At 34.9% G+C, this 17,770-nt stretch overlaps 1 protein-coding gene across 1 annotated transcript; it reads right to left on the bottom strand.

Moving 5' to 3' along the window:
- Window positions 1-10,094: 10,094 nt before the first annotated feature.
- LOC127093816 (uncharacterized) lies at window positions 10,095-10,979 on the bottom strand. The gene has a single exon (XM_051032719.1). The coding sequence runs from the start codon at window positions 10,977-10,979 to the stop codon at window positions 10,095-10,097; it is 885 nt and encodes a 294-aa protein (XP_050888676.1).
- Window positions 10,980-17,770: the final 6,791 nt, after the last annotated feature.

The raw sequence follows: 17,770 nt of genomic DNA, 5'->3' as shown, positions 1-17,770 counted from the left end.
AGATGCAAATGTTGTATGCATGCGTGTGCTGTGAAATGATGTAATGAGTGAATTATGCGTCTGGAATGAATGCGAGCTATGTTATGAAATGATGTAATGTATATGATGCGGAATGAAAATTGTATGTAGGTATGTAATATGAAATGATGTAATGAATGCACTATGCGTCTGAAACGTTCTTCCAGGGAACTCTACTGGGGAGATAAGTCTCAGTCTGCTGGTCGGAGACATTGGTATTGATGACCCTGTCTCGGCTGGGGGGTACTTGATTTCTGTCTGACGATGGAAAGATTCAACTGAGCCTGGCTGGGGATGGAAGAGATGACCTTTCGGCATGGTGGTGCCGACCTCTTCTGGGGAATAATTGGCGTTGTCGGGGAATCAAATTAGCAACGGATTCATTGGAAAGCGTGGTTAGACCTTCTCCTTGGTCCTGAAGTCTCGCAGTAATTGCTATTTCCATTTTAGGCATGTATTCTTGATAAACATTGATCATATTCAAATGCATATATCAATTCAAATTAAATCAATGGACGTTTATGCAATCAAAACAGAAAAAGTGAAAACAAAAGCATCTTTTTTGGAGATAAAATTGTATTGATTTTGAAAGAGGGCCTATGAACAGGCAATCTGTGTACAAGGAGACAGAAATCCTAGTAAGAGGAAATTGTCAAGAAAACAAAGAGAAAGCTATGCCGGAAACGTCCTATTGATTTTAATTCCACTACTGTCATTATGTCTTCAAGCATCTCATCTCCTGCTGTCGGATAGAAGCGATTGGCTTGGTCAGTCCCTCGAAACTTGGGTGAAGCTGACAGAGAACGGGGCATAGTCATACGCTTTAATCCCTAATTTTTGCCTGGACCGCCTTTTCAGGTTTTCAGTCCACCGGGATACCCTTTTTTGCTCAAGCCGCCTTTTCAGGTTTTCGACTTGCCGGGTGTACGTCTTTATATGTTTATCCCTAATTTTTGCCCGAACCCTTTTGGTTCGCCGGGATGCCCTTACTTTTGCCTAGGTACGTCGACCTAGCGGGTCTCTTTTATGCGTAGTATTTTTTTAACTATGTCCGCGTTCACAGGATGCGGGAAATCTTCGCCGTCCATTGTAGCAAGCATCATGGCTCCACCAGAGAATACCTTCTTAACTACAAATGGCCCTTCGTATGTGGGAGTCCATTTGCCCCTGGGATCACCTTGTGGTAGAATGATATGCTTGATAACTAAGTCGCCGATTCGGTACACTCGTCTCTTGACCTTTTTGTTGAATGCCTGGGTCATGCGCTTCCGATTTATCTGCCCATGACAAACAGCCGCAAGTCTCTTTTCATCAATTAAATTTATCTGATCGAGTCGAGTCTGAATCCATTCATCTTCATCTAAGCCCGCCTCTTTCATGATTCTTAGAGAGGGAATATGAACTTCCACTAGTAAGATGGCTTCCATTCCATAGACTAAAGAGAACGGAGTTGCCCCTGTCGTAGTGCGGTAACCATGAAGAGCAAAAGGTAACATCTGATACCAGTCTTTGTATGTTACTGTTATATTCTTGATATTGTTAGCAGCCTCCACGGCGTCGTTCGTCTTTGGCCGGTACGGAGAAGAGTTATGGTGTTTTATTTTGAACTGCATGCAGAGTTCAGTTTAGTACCATTATCAGTGATAACTCTTTCGGGACAGCAGATTTCTCGAATGTATATTTGATAAGATCCATCTTAGAAATCAATAAAGTGGTATGATTCAACATATGCTGTCTTAGTCGGCGAGCAGCCTAGGCCAAAGCGTAGCAAGCTTTCTCGAGCTGTGAGTATCTTGTTTCACAGTCGGTACCTTTTGCTAAGGCAGTATATGGCATGCTCTTTTCGACCAGACTCGCCATGTTGCCCCAGCACACCCTATTGAATTTTCTAACACGGTCAAATGCATGATTAGAGGTCTTCCTTCAACTGGTAGCATCAGAATTGGAGGTTCTTGGAGATACTTCTTGATTTTGTCATTCATCATTCCATACCATCTCTTGATTTTTATTTTTTTAGTAATTTGAAGATGGGTTTGCAGGTAGCAGTCAAGTGTGGAATGAATCGGGCAATGTAATTCAAGTGTCCCAAGAAACCTCTGACTTCTTTCTTGTCTATTTCAGTACCCGGATTTACAATTTCAATTGATTCCTCATGCGGCTGCGTGGTCTTTTCTTCTTGTAGTACCAGTCTGGCAAGTTCTCCAGGGACTTCACAATCTTCCTCACTTCCATCCTCGGCTTGGTAGATCGGATTTTCAAAGTCATAATGAACAGTAGCAGAGTCATTACCAACAGGATCCAGAGTGGATATGGATCGGCAAATTGTTACGTGAGTGTGTGCAAGAAAACATAGCTTGTTTGAAAAATGGCAGGAAAGATAAAGAGCGCAATATTTGAATGCAAAAAGTCCATTGATTTATTGAATATGAATATGCTTATGAAAAATGACAAACCCTTGAAAAATTAGCTATCATGCCCCGGGTATAGACACAATGCTTTGAAACACTAAAATAGCAATAACAATTACTCCTGACTAGAGAAAATCGGGATAGTGTCTTCAGCCTTCCAATTATTGAGTCCATCATCAATTATTGGGAGAATCCAGCTATCCAAGTCACAACCGTTATCAGTATCCTCCACAGCATTGACAGTCTTGTCATGATTAGGCAGAGGGGCAGTGATGACATTAGGAGTCTCCGGAGGCTCGAACTCAATTTCCCCAGCGTCGATCATATCCTGAATTTTGTTCTTCAACAACCAACAATCGTTTGTATCGTGCCCGGGGCTATCGGAGTGATATGCACACCTGGCATTGGGATTATAACGAGGCGAAGTAGTGTTGACATTTGCAGGAGGACCTCTGAGAGTGATTAAGTTTACCTTTAGCATACTTTGCAGTGCTTGTGCTAAAGTCATATTGAGCTTGGTAAACTGCCTTCTTGGTCTGTCTGGTCTTTGCTGGAAGTTTTGAGCTGGCGGGGCGGCAATTGTAACTGCCCCAACAGTATGGTCACGATTCTTCTTGTTATGCTTCCTTTCACTGTACACAGCATTTGATTCATTCTTTCCCTGATAGGACCTTTTGGAATTTAACTTTGCGTAAATCACCAACAAGAGAGAAATGTTTATCGCTAATTTCTTTGATCAATGTTCATTACAAAAGGAATGATAATAAAAATACAATGAAAGCTCAAGTCTCCCAGGGGCGACTTCTTTTTGGGCGAAGATACGCATTGAGTCTTCGTTCCTCATTAAGCTGACTGGTAAGTTCTAACACTTTCTTCCTTTCTGCGACGAACTGAGTCTCGAAAGTATCCCTTTCTTCTCTCAACTGGATCCAGGATCTCTTTAGTTCCTCAATGTTGGTAGGCATATCTGGATAAGGAATGATCTGAGGAGCACCTCCTTCAGCTTCAGGTTCGACAATCTGAGGTCCGATTGCAAGATATGGCATGACAAGTTCACGAGCTCTGGCGCGTACCCATCTGAGATAAGGTTCCATAGGAATAGAATTTTTCTGTCCTACCGTACCTCTCTTCACCATGCCCCAAGCTCGTACAAATCTTTGACAGTGGCCTTGGGAATCGTTGTCATAGTCGAACACAATGCCCTCGATGATCATTTCATGTGGGCCATCTCTTCGAGCACAACCAAACTGTCGCAGAGCTAAAGCAGGATTGTAAGTAATACCTCCTCTTATTCCTAGGAGTGGTACATTAGGGAACTCGCCACAACGATCGATGATGGTAACATTTTCCTTGAACTGAGGACACCAACAGATGTCTGAATGGGAGAGTGACATTATCCTTTGAGACCATCTCAGATTTTGCTCATTCTTCAAGACTGATTGAGGAAGGTGTGAAATAAACCACCTAGACAATAGAGGTATGCAGCACATGAGAGTCCCTTGCCTTTTCATGGTACGAGTGTGGAGGGAATGCAGAATGTCTCCCAGCAAGGTAGGTACAGGGTTATGAGTGAGAAATATCTTAATAGCATTCATGTCTATGAATTGGTCTGGATTAGGGAATAACACCAAGCCATAGATTAGCAATGCCAGGATGTCTTCGAAAGCACGGACGTTCATAACTTTTAAGAATTCTCGGGCCTTATTTGTCAGGAATTTGGCAAGTAAACCCTTAACTCCACTCCTTGTTACCCAATTAGCTTCGATGTCGGACTTCGTCATGTGTAAAGCTGCGGCAACTTCTTCAGATTTTGGCCTCTTTTCTAAACCACTGAAAGGTATTTGATCCAGGATAGGTATCCCAAGCAGCTGGGAGAATTCTTCTAATGTGGGTACCAACTGATAATCTGGGAAAGTGAAGCAATGATGTTTGGGATCGAAGAACTGGAATAGGACTCTCATCATATCTTCTTTGAAACCAGTGGTAACCAAATTGAGGAGATGACCGTGTTTCTTGATGAACTGAGCATGATCGGGAAGTTCTGACACTAAATCCTTGAGTTGAGGAGAGATTGCTACAAAATTGATCCGGATGGTCTTCCTGGGAGCCATAGCCTGTTCAACAGAGCAAAGCTAAATTCCTAAGTCCTTGAAATGGTTAGTACAATGTTATGATGTCATGAGGTTATGATGTTATGATGTTATGATGTTATGAGGTTAAATAAATAACAAGCACAAGCAAGTCACACAACCATCATTCCTAGGTTTTAAGGCTTGCATGAGTTCCATAGGTAAGTACCCTCCCCACTGAAGTTTAGTTGGTTCAACCTGTCCTAGAATAGTAACCGGGTTCTAAAAGGATCTCCAATCATTGACCTTCCCTCAAGTCCACTTCAGTGCAACACCAAGTGGTTGACCGAAGCTTCCCTAAAGTCCAATCTCAAGGAGTGTAGTATCGAGTATCAACCAACCCCAGTCGGAACCGAAGTCAGTTATCTCACTACTTTCTAATGGCCAGGATGAGTCAATTAGGGTTCTAAAGGTCTGGTTAATGCTTTAGTGACACCACGCGGAAGCCAAATTTTTCCTCAAGTAACATGAGGAACATCAGGACAACCAAAGTGTCACATTAACCGTAGCCGTCATTTTAACCATTCCAGTATACGCCGGATAGTCGCGATGATCTATTGCTACTTACCTAAGGTACACTAAATCCGGGTGTAGGATCTTTCACTCAAGAATACCCAAGCAATCCCTTAAAAGTAAATCAGACAATGTGAATATGTGATCTTGTTATTAAGGTAACCTCTCTTTAAGTACTCCCCAGCAGAGTCGCCAGTTCTGTCATACGGTGAACTGACTTGGGGTATTTTGCTTTTTATCGCAATGTCGCGGATAGCAAGAGTCGCCACCGACTTTTCTTTTATCCAATAAGGAAAGGTGGAAAAGAACAGGAAAGACCTCAATAGATTTTGGGTTCGGGAGGTACATTATACAAAGGGAAGGTGTTAGCACCCTTTGTATCCATGGTTATCCATGGGCTCTTAATTACTGGATCACTTATATTTTTGTCTGAAAAGTGTCGGTGAATTGCTTAAAAAATGTTTGAAAGAGAGTTTAACTTTGTAATGATTCTCGTATGAATGTATACAAAGTATTTATCTCATTTGATTTTGAAAATGGTTTAGAAAAATATAACTCGGTAATGATTCTAGTATGAATGTATACCAAGTGGTGATTTTCTAGGATTTGTAAAGTGTAAAGTGTGAGGGGTGGAAAATGTTTTAGGTTATGATCCAGTAATTGAGAGTTATACCTTCCTGAGGTCGTTATGGGCATTTCCTATCCTTATGAGGGTAAAACTGTCCTTACTATTGAGAAGTAAGTAGTTTTATCCTTTGGATGTAAAAGGGTCATCGTAGGGTCATCGATAGGTCATTGAAGGCAACAGTTGTAAGGATACCTTAGCATTCGAAGGGACGATCATCATTTAACCGTAGGCTACACCGAAGGGTCATCGAGGGACAAAATCGTATTTTTGAAGGCAACATCCGAGGGACTATGATTTATTTTATGATGATTTAATCGAAGGGTCATTGCTAAGCGTATCCCCACATTCGCGGGACATGACCGTTATACCGTAATACCGTAAGGCAGCAAAGAGAGGTCCAAGATCACTTATTTAAAGGTCATATTTTAAAGTCAATTAAGTAATTAAGTCCATACTAAAATCAATGCATTAAAATTAATACATTAAAATTAATACATTAAAATTAAGACATTAAAATTAACACATTAAAATTAATTAGGCCACTTAGGGTGAGTCTCCACAAGGGTATCCCACAAATAAAGTGGAAGACCTAAACAGCAATCTTTTCCTGGGACATATGAACCTTTGCAAAATTCAGCAAACGGGTTAGAATACCAAATCAGGGTGCAATCGAGAGTTGCACCAAAGTAATAGGTAAACAAAGCATGGTTATGATAAAACAGGTCAGATGGGCAAAGATCAAAATAGGACGAAGAACAGCGGCATCCATTACAACAATTCAAAGTATCCAGGCATACTTAAGTTACATGCAAAGCCTCAAATATATTTATGAATCTCAATTATGATATCACATGTGAATTAGGAACATAAAGCGATAATAGTAACGCAAACCTGTTTGCAATTGAGTCGCAACCTTGAATTGGCCGATCGGATAGAATTGAGCGGAGGTGACCTTGCTGCCGCCGTAAGATTAGATTCGGTAAAAAGGCACACAATAGTTTCCGTTGTAGAAACTATTGTGCGAAAAGAATTAACTAAATACCAAAAGGGAATCCGGAATTGCAAAAGAAATAGTGTAGCATTTGTAAAACACAATGCCTAAGCTGCTGGAAAAGAAGAAAAAATGCAAAGGCGAAAACGGCAAAGGAAAAAGAATCTCGGAAAAAGCCCCCTTTTTAGGTTTTCAAGGCGGCTATTTATATTGTTGTCATTAGGTCATGCCTGCTGCCAAAAAGGTCTTCAACGCGTACGTGGATATAGGGCCCAACGGATCTTCAAGTCTCCGAAGCGTTGCCTGCGCCCACAAAGTAGGGGAATGGTGTGACGTTCGTCACACCATGTGTGACGCCCGTCACAGGGGTGTGCGAGGCATGACGCTCGTCACAGCCTCTGTGACGCTCGTCACAGATGCCACACCCGTGTTCTTGTACTTTGGGTTGGGCTTTGCTGTTTGGTTCGTTTTTCCTCCTTTTTGCACCTCTTTTCCTCCAATTCTACTTGTGTTTCTAAATAAGCCACTTGAGACAAATAGGAAGAAAATACCGCGTAATATCCAATAACATAAAGTGACCTGAAATAAATGATGATAAAATTTAATTGAATTAAGCCTTAAAATATGATATAATTTCATGTTATCACTAGGCGAGCGTGTAGCGAACAGGCCAGTTTGGGCCATTTTCATTCGTGAGCTGGGCCTTCGTTCCTTTGAGATTAGTATCATAAAAATGATTCGGAATGCCTTGAAAAGTGTCTTGAAATATTAATGGGTAAATTTTGGGGTATGACACTTATCTTTTTGATGTTTAATGGGAGGACCATAATCATCTCTGGGGTCAACTGATTTTTTACTCATGTTTTCCCTGTAAAAATTCTATGGTTAGAAAATCTGGTAATGAATTTTTAATTCCTTGAATATGCTCGATTTCAAAATTAAAACAAGAAAGTAATGCTTGCCACCTAGCAAATATATGTTTTGAAACTAAATTTTTAACATCCTTTTGTAAAACACTTCGTGCAGCTTTGCAATCTGTTTTTAATAAAAATGTTTTCGAAAACAAGTCATCTTGAAATTTTGTAATACACAAAACAATAGATAAAATTTCTTTTTTAATTGTACTATAGTTTAATTGAGCTGGGTTCCAAGTTCCAGAATAATATCTGACCACTTGTTCCTTTTCCATGCCCGGAAGTATTTGTTTTAGAACTCCCCCAAAGCCTATGTCTGAGGCATCAGTTTCAACAATAAGGTTGGCATTAGGATCAGGTATTCCTAAACAGGGTATTTTTTTAACTATTTTCTTTAATTGCAAAACACTTTGGGTCATTGAATCATCCCAAGGAGGAGGATTCTTCCTAACTCTCTTGAATAATGGTATACAAATGGTTCTTAAGTTGGGTATGAAGTCAGCCACATAATTTATACAACCTAAGAATCATTGCAACTAGGTTTTATCCTTTAGTTCATCTGGAAATTTATTAATAAATTCTAAGGATCTATTAATGGGGGTATACATACCTTGGAAAATATCAAAACCCAAAAATCTTACTTTAGATTGGAATATTTTAAGTTTCTTTTCACACAAGACTAACCCATTCTCTTTAATTATCTCATAAAATAGGTTCATATGTTGTATATGCTTATTTATAGAATCTGAAAATACTAATATGTCATCTAAATAGACTATGGTAAAGTGCGAGTAATCATTAAATATAGTATTCATAATATTTTGGAACTCGGAAGGAGCATTTTTTAATCCTAAAGGCATGACATTCCATTCATAGTGACCAAAAGGCACCACAAAAGCGGTTTTATATTTATCTTCTTCCTTTAATTGTATTTGATAATATCCAGATTTAAGATCAAACTTTGAAAATATACCTTTATTATGTAATTTGTTTATCAAATCCTTTTTATTAGGTATGGGATACCTAATCCATTGTAATGCTTTATTTAAGGGTTTGTAACTTATTACTAACCGAGGACTTCCTCTTTCTAGCTCAGAAGCATTGGTAACATAGAAAGCGGAGCAACTCCAAGGAGACTTACTGGGCCTAATCAATCCCTTGTCTAGGAAATCTTTTATTTCTTTTTTACAATAGTCTAAATTTTGTTTATTCATTTGTATTGGTCTGACTTTAGTGGGGATATTTGCTTCCTTAAAGTCAGGTTCATAGGGTAATGAGATAGTATGCACTTTTCTTTTCCAAAAAGCATTAGGTTGTTCTGAGCAAAGATCTTTAATGAATTTATTTTGTATACCTTTAATTTTTTCTTGAATACTTGGAGATTGCAGTTGATCTTCTATCTTTTTATAGTGTATTTCTTTATTAATGAAATTAATTTGTTTTCTTTTATTATTAATTTGATTAATAAATGATATAACATTACTCTGGACAGAGTTAAGATCCCTAATCTTAGGTGGTTCTAAGAATTCAAATTTAATTTCACGCCCTAAAGCATTAGTGGTTATAGTTGCATTATTAACGGTGAAAGGGTAGAGTAAAGCTAGAAAAGGGGTTCCTAGAATAATGGACTCATGAATATTTCTTACTAAAAGAAAAGAGGTTTTATAACAAATCTGATCTTTACAAATTTTAGCACTTGATAATTTGTAAGAAACTTGTAATCTATTACCATTGGCTCCTCTTAAAGATTCTTTGGTTTTTTCATAATATTGGGTTGAGATCAACCCTTCTTGGATGCAATTTAAATCTGCTCCTGAATCAATCAAAACAATTAATTCATAAGTTTTATCTTTAACAATGAGATTTATTTTACTATACCATTTATGCGATATTAATTTTTCTATTTTTTTTAATATACCAATTTTCATTATTCAGAATAATAGTTTCCTCATTATTTTTGGTTAAGCTAGATGAGGCTAAATTTTTATTGGATTGGTTCTGAATAATCATGTTTCCTTGTAACTCTAAAAGTTTAATTTCTATCTCATCATCTCTGGTTTTTAGAATTCTAATTTCATTTTTTAAATTACTAATTTCTTCTTGTAAATCTTTAACAGAAACAGTTTTTTCAACCGGTTTCTTAAATAAATCCATAACATTTTAAAATTCTACTTTGTGAATATTCTTTTTGGAAATATCATTTTCATCTATAATATTTTTAATTTATCTCATGAAAGCATTTTTACTTTCTGAATTTTCCATTTTGTCTAATATTCCTATCAAAGTATTAGCTTGATTATTTGTTAAAACATTAATTATTTTGTTGCAATTGTCACAATTACAGAAATCTAGGCCTAAACATTCATCAAAATCATCATCCGATTTTTCAGAATTGCCAATTTGATGTATTTCTTCATAAGAAGATTCTTCAGATGTTGACGACCCTTCTTCCTCCGAGTTTAACAAGATGTTATTTAAAGTAGTTATTAAACTTTATTTTAACTCCTCTGAAATGTCTAAGTTACTCAGTTGATTAATTTTTTCTTGAACCTTACATTTATTGGCATAATGGCCAAAACGACCACACTTATAGCATTTAACATCTTTATCCTTGGGTTTAGATTTATTATTATATTTTCTGTAAGGTTTCTTACCATAATTTTTCTTGTAAGGTTTTTTATAAAATTTTGGCTTGTCTTTGTAAAATTGCTTCTTATGATAATGGAAGTTATTTCTTCCTTTACTAACAGGTTTTTTATTCTTGGGGTTACTCGGAGCTCTCAAAGGAGTAGCTCCATATTGCTCGCAAAATGATCCCATTTCACGCCTATTACTAGCCTTTTCATTCTTGATCTTATTTTGTAATTTATAATTTATACAAATTTGTATACCAGTTTCAATTACATAATTAGATAATTCTCCAATGGTTAATGACTGATAGGGGATCGTTCCATTAAAGTTTTGCTTAATATTAATTTTTACCTTTTCTGCAAATAACCTAGGTAAACCACTAATAAATCTTTCTTTCCAATAATCTGCCGCACCATCCGACCTAAGGCATAATTTAGATAAGAACATATCTCTATACCACCTATAATCAGACATGGTTTGACAATAAAGGTTTATCAATTGGTCAGTTGCTCTTTGTTGGAGTTTAAGGGGTTCTCCTACAAAGAACTTAGTAATAACATATAAGAGGGTTGTAACACAAATCTCTTCGTTAGATTCTATTTTTACAGCTGAATCTATTTGGTATTTATCTTCCGAACTAAGGAGGTTGTCCCACCATCCTTTTAATTGTCCGGTAAATCCCATAACTAATATCTCTTTAGTATGTTTATCCGTATTTCCTTTAAGTTTGAAGGCAGTAGCAGCCATGGTCATGTTTTGTATTGTATCCAAAATTTGTTGTTCAGACGCACCATCGATATTCCACTCGACAATGGATTCTCCTGAATAATTATTTTCTATAAAACTACTTCTTTCTTCAAATTGCACATTAGCAAATGAAGGCCTAGGATAATAATTTCGGGTTTTAGGTCTTGGGGCTCTTCCGCCTAATTTACTCACCATATTGTGTTGATTCTAAAATAAATTATTAGAAATTTAATTCAATCAAGTATTCAATCATTGGTATAACTATAACTTATTTAGTGACATGTGATTTAGAAAACTTAATTATTTTCATTACAATCAATCTAATTATGTAAATATCTATAAAACATTTTAAAAAATCAGACTTATCTGTAAAGGAATTGAAACTTCATTCATCCTACTTTATAGCTTTTGTTAAGCTTATTTTGTAACAAGTGATATTACTTTCTTTGAAGGGATTAATCGCCTATAAAGAATAATAACAATGACCTTTCAAGAAATGGAGTAACATATCATAGAAGACACTATTTAAAAGCGATAAATACATATAAGTGATTGAATACAAGTTCATATCAAATCTTATGATATGAAGTGTTGGGCCAAAAATAGTAAAGGTTTCGCAATGTCTGAGAAGTCAAATAAGAAAGAGATAAACTTCATCACTTACTTCGGGTGTGGAAAAAGTACACACATAAATAATGGAATTTTTTTACTGCCCTGCCTTTATATAGGAGAAAAAACACCAAATCACCATTCATTTCTCATTAAATATTAAAATATTAAAATTTTAAAAAAAATTGTTATCGTTTATAAAGCAACTGCCCATTAAAAGGGGAAAAGCTTATAAATAATCTGAGAACCGCCCATGAACAGTGTACAATTAAATAGAGAAATCGCCAATTGAATTGATAATTAGGGGTGACAAAATGGATGGATATGGATGGATCAAAACAATTTATTAGTCTATTAACAATCCACTAAATTTTTTTTTAAAATATTCAATCCAATCCATCCATTAATAATAAAATTCATTCAATCCATCCATTATCATATTTTTAGGAGATGGATATTCATCCATCCATTTTTTTTGAAAAAATAGTTTTTTTAAATATATTAATTTTTGTATTTTAAAAAAATTTCAATTTTTTTACTTTTGAAAAAAATCACTTACTTTTTTGAAAAAATTATATTTTTTAGGATTTTTTTTTGTATTTTAATGAAAAAAATTCAGTTTTTTTTGTATTTTCGGAAAAAACTAATTTAAAAATCATTTTTTTCTATATTCGTATAAAAATAACGTTTTCGAAAGTAAAATCAAATTTTGGTATTTTCAAAAAAAAATGATTTTAAATTTTTTGGAAAAAAACAGTTTTTTGTATTTTAAAAAAAATCGATTTTTTTTTCGAAAAAAAAAATTAATTTTGTATTTTTCAAAAAAATAATTTTTTAATATTTAAAAAAATTCATTTTTTTTAAAAATTAGATAAAAAAAATCTATTTGATCATTAAAATGTGTTGGATGGATTGGATCAATCCATGCTTATAAATGGATGAATTTAATTCAATCCATTAACTTAATTTTTATGTAGTGGATGAATTGGATGAATTTTTTGGTGGATGGATTGGATGAATTTTATCTTAATGAATCTAATTGTCACCCCTATTGGCAGCAATGTTATAAACGTGTTTTTTTTTTTAATTATAATTGAATTAAATTTTAAATATAAATAATATAATATTAATCATTTTTTATTAATGTTAATTGATTGTAATTATTTATATTTAATTATGTGTTTAAATAATTAAAATAAAAATAATTGTTATAAATAAAGCTATATTTAATTAATAAATAAAAAACAAATAAATAATAATGGAAATAAATATTTATTTATGTAATAAAAAAAAGGTATATTAAACTCTATCTAGCCTTGATTTTGACCAGGTCAATGAAAGCGTTGGTGAGTTCCACTTGCAGGAGCTTGTCCAATCCGGGTAGACTTTCTACGATTTTCATCAACATTTATTGGTTGAGTAGAAGGTTTCCACGTCATTCTTGGGATTCATAAATTCATCGACCATATCATCATGAAACTCCTCCATCGTCGTTGCACTGCGATAACTTAGTTTGGTTCCCTCGTTATTTCAATTTGGTTGGTTAGTAGGTGACATTGGGTTATGCATGTAGAGTTGTTGGTCTTGGAAATAATTTAGGATGAAGGTATTTGAGTGGTAAAAAGACATTTGTGGTTACTGGTTGGATGTTTGGTAGTTGTGTTCTTGCAGGGTAGGTTGTGAGAATGGGTATTGGTTATAGTGGATGTTGGATGATGTTTGTGGTAGGGTGTATGATGTTAAGTGGGTAAAATTTGAGTTTTGTTGTTGGGTGTTGTAGGGGGTTGGGTTAAATGATTAGTATGGTTGATGGTAGTGTTGGCCAGGGGTTAAGGTTGTTGTGTTGGGTTGAAAGGTTGTTGGGTGATACATGTAGGTTGTCGGGTGTTACATGTTGGTTGTTGGATGTAAGTGTTGGTTGATGGTATGATGTGTTGGAAATTTGAAAATGTGGGTTGGTTACGAGGGTCAAATTGGTTAAAAAATTATGAAAGATACAAATTGGACACAGATCTATACCAATCCATGTATTCCCAACTAGGTTTACATTTGTTTGGCATGATATCTCCTTGTAAGACAATGTTGCGACAATTTTACCATTGTTGATGCTCTCACTTGCCCACATGACAAACTTGTACTTAAGTGCAAATCAATCATCCTTTGAATGGCCATTCATCGTCTTTCAATTGAGGGTGACATAAACATGAGTAACCAATTTAAAAATAAAGCTGATTGTGTGCTTGCCATAAAGAAATGTCACATGAAACACTATGTGGATTTTAAGGTGAAAGATTCTGATAAGAAGAGATATCTAATATGTTGTAAAAATAATATGTGCAAGTTTTGTCTATTGGTGTCCTATAGAAAAAGAAGTGACTTATGGGAGATAGGCATTATGAACCCCCAACATAGTTGTTCAACAACTATCTTTAATCAAGACAATCGGAAACTTAACTCTCACCTGATATGTCAATATTTAATGCCTTTTGTAGACAAGGATACTTCATTCAAGGTGAGTGTTTGTATCAGTAAAATTGTTTATGAATACAAATTTACTTCGTCATACAGGAAAAGATGGATCGGAAGGAATAAAATGATTGAACAAGTATACGGTAACTGGGAGAATTCATATAAAGAACTTGCACATTACTTGTTAGCACTTAAAAAATTTGTTCCTGGTACAGTGGTAGAAATGGAAACACTACCCATATATATAGATGAAGACACTATTGTTGAAGGGGAACACATCTTCCATCCACTATTTTGGGCATTCCATCCATGCATGAGAGGTTTTGCATATTGCAAGCCTATACTTCAAATTGATGGAACTTGGTTATATGATAAGTACAAAACGAATCTACCTATGTCGGTAGCACAGGATGGCATCGATAATATTTCCCAGTTACTTTTGCCCTTGTGGAAGGTGATACAAATGAAGGTTAGGGGTTTTTTCTACAGAACTTGAGAAGGCATGTTGCTCCTCAACCTGACATATGTTTGATTTCAGAAAGGCATGCATCAATTTAAAGTGCATACAATAATCCAGATAATGGTTGGCAATAATCTGCCATTTATGCATCTCTATTGTACCAGACGCATTGCGCAAAATTTTATGAGAGAAATCAAGGACAAGAACCTCCGAAAAAAGTTATTAACATGGGTAACTATCTATCTATTTGTTAACGTTATATCTTAGTCAAGAATATATATTATAACATTAACCAATTTTTTAACATATAGGGTATGCTTTAAACCAACCAACATTTCACTATTACTGGAATGAAATTGGCATGGCTAGTAGTGATGCTTTAAGATGGGTAGACAATATTCCAGTAGAAAAATGGACGAGGGAATTTGAAGGGGGTCGGCATTGGGGTCACATGACAATGAACCTCGTCGAGTTGAATTCAGTCTTTAAAGGCACCCGTAATCTTCCCATTACAATATTGGTAAGTGCAACATACTATAGACTGAGATCACTATTTGCTGAAAGGGGTTCACAATGGAGTGTTGTGTTGGGATCAGGGAAAACATTTATAGACAATTGCATTAAGGTGATGAAAGAAGAAACATCAAAATCTAACACGCATCAGGTAAGAATTTTTTACTATAATTAAAACACTTTCAAGATGAAGGAAACAATGTACCACATTGAGGGGAAACCTATGAGACATTACAAGGTCAACCTAATAAATGGTTGGTGTGACTGCGGAAAGTTTCAGGCATACAATGTTCCTTGTTCACATGTTATCACTGCATGTTCTATGGTGCGCTAAGACGCATATGCTCTTTTGTCCGACATTTACAAGGTCGCAAACCTATTTGGGGTTTACAACACAAGATTTCTAGTGCTACAATACGATGAATATTGACCCATTTATGAAGGATATCAAAATTTCCATAATCCAAGAATGCAGAGGAACAAGAAAGGTCGCCCAATGAGCACACATGTTAGAACAGAAATAGACACATATGATGTTGGAGAGAAAATGTTCCATTGTCATATTTCTGGACACAACTGAACTCGGTGTCACAATGTTGGAACTAGTAATAATTAACTTTTTACTTTGTTATCAATTATCATTTTTAGACAGCCATCAAACTTCTCAATTATTTGAACCATTACTAATTAAGTAACAAATATAAATAACAAGAATCCAGATAACACAAAGAGAACAACAACAAGTCTAAAAAAATAACACATACAACAAATATCAAAACATAAAAAATACTTAACCACAACATTTAATCACAATATTTCTAACTGATTACAACAATCAAACTGATATCATTTGATCCAAACATCATTTCCCTAGCATCCTTATCATTTCTAACTCGCACCTACCCACACTGGGCATCGTGCCTCTCAATACTTCTATTTTTTTTTTTGCCTTCAGGTATGTCTCAGTCTAAGAAACGAATCAACTCCGTCTGTAGTTGCTTGAAACTTTGGATGTTTCAAAAGAGCATCTCCATCGGAGACTTGTCTCTCGAATGAATCAGTTTCCCTTTGCGGCGAATCATGTTAGCACTATTACAAGAAAATGAGAACATATGTGAAAAATGGATCACACTACACCTCTATGTATATTAGATTTGCCACGTGGATCCGCCAAAATAATTGGCGGACCCATTATAGATAGATAAAAGGATCTGCCCATTGTAGTGACGAAGTTGTACTTAAATAATAAAATAATCAAAGGATTTGTCCATTGTATTGACAGAGTTGTACTTAAATAATAAAATAATCAAAATATTCGTCCATTATAGTTACAGAGTTGTACTTAAATAATAAAATAATCAAAGGATCCACCAATTGCAGTGACAAATATGTATTTCTTTAATAAAATAATCAAAACATCTATTAATTGCAGTGACAGAGTTGTACTGTAATTACTAAAATAATTATATACATATAAATCAATTAAAATTATTTAAAATTAATTTATAATAATTAAAATCTAATTAACATATATTCATTAATAATTAAAATATAAAAAATCATTCAATTAAAATGATTACATACATAAAAATAAATTTAAATTATTTTATTATAACTTCAAAACTAATTAATATATATTCATCATTATTTTTTATATTTTTTTTAAATACTAATTAATATATATTCATTATTAATATTAATTATATTCATTATTAATATTAATTATATTCATTGTTAATATTCGTTATTAATATTAAATTTTAAAAAAAAAAATGTTATATGGTGTCGCCCATTCAATGGGAGGGTGTTATACTATTTTATGAGGGAGCACCCATTCATTGGGTTGTAGCTCTATAAATCAATTTTTTTTTGTTTGGAATAATGGTAGTTTGGAATGTATGAGTGAAACACATGACATAATGGATATTTGTTTCTAAAAACAAAGTAACATGGTAAAAAAATTCTAAATAATGAGTGTTAGGTATACTTGGAAAAGAAGAAAAAAACTTTAATAAAGTCCAAATCTTGAGATAAATGACGCCGCACATATAAGTTGGTAAACACGATTCAAATTGTATGAAATGAGCCTTAAGTAATAGGGAATGATGAGACGGAGTTTCTCCTATCCTTGTCTAGAGCGAATTTGCGTATGGGGCGTAGGCCCCAAATATTCAAAGCGTTCGCCCTTATTCATAGACTTTAGTACAATATGAATCGATTAAACTACCAAGTCTTCTTCATACAAAATCAACATCAACACAAGGATCAACAATGAAGATTTTTCACCAACAACTTGTCAATTAAGAGAAGTATCATGTGCTACGAGCCTTAAGTAGTAAGAAATGATGAGACAGTTTCTCCTATCCTTATCTAAAGCGACTTTGTGTATGGGGCGTAAGCCCCAATTATTCAAAGCGTTCACCCTTATTCATAGACTTTAGTGTGATTCTTATAAACCGACTGTCAAGTCTCTTATTAATCCATCTCACCATTCAAATCATTTATATCCAATCATTCAGTCACATTCTTTTGCCTCCAATCATCCTTGCTTTCAGCCATAGTGGGCTGAACTACGAAAGCTCTGATTTCCTTATTTCACTATAAGGATACGTAGGCATAAGAGCCCAATTTCTTTGCGAGCTACCCTATTTATTAATCAATCATTCTTCATTCATCAATCAATACCATCTTTTTGAGATCAAATATCACTTTTCCTTGGTTCCCATGTTCATCCTTTTAG

Source organism: Lathyrus oleraceus, chromosome 6 (genome assembly GCF_024323335.1).
Source record: "Lathyrus oleraceus cultivar Zhongwan6 chromosome 6, CAAS_Psat_ZW6_1.0, whole genome shotgun sequence".
Classification (NCBI taxonomy): domain Eukaryota; kingdom Viridiplantae; phylum Streptophyta; class Magnoliopsida; order Fabales; family Fabaceae; genus Lathyrus; species Lathyrus oleraceus.
Note: the sequence above shows the minus strand (reverse complement) of the source record. Positions and strands in the feature narration are given on the sequence as shown.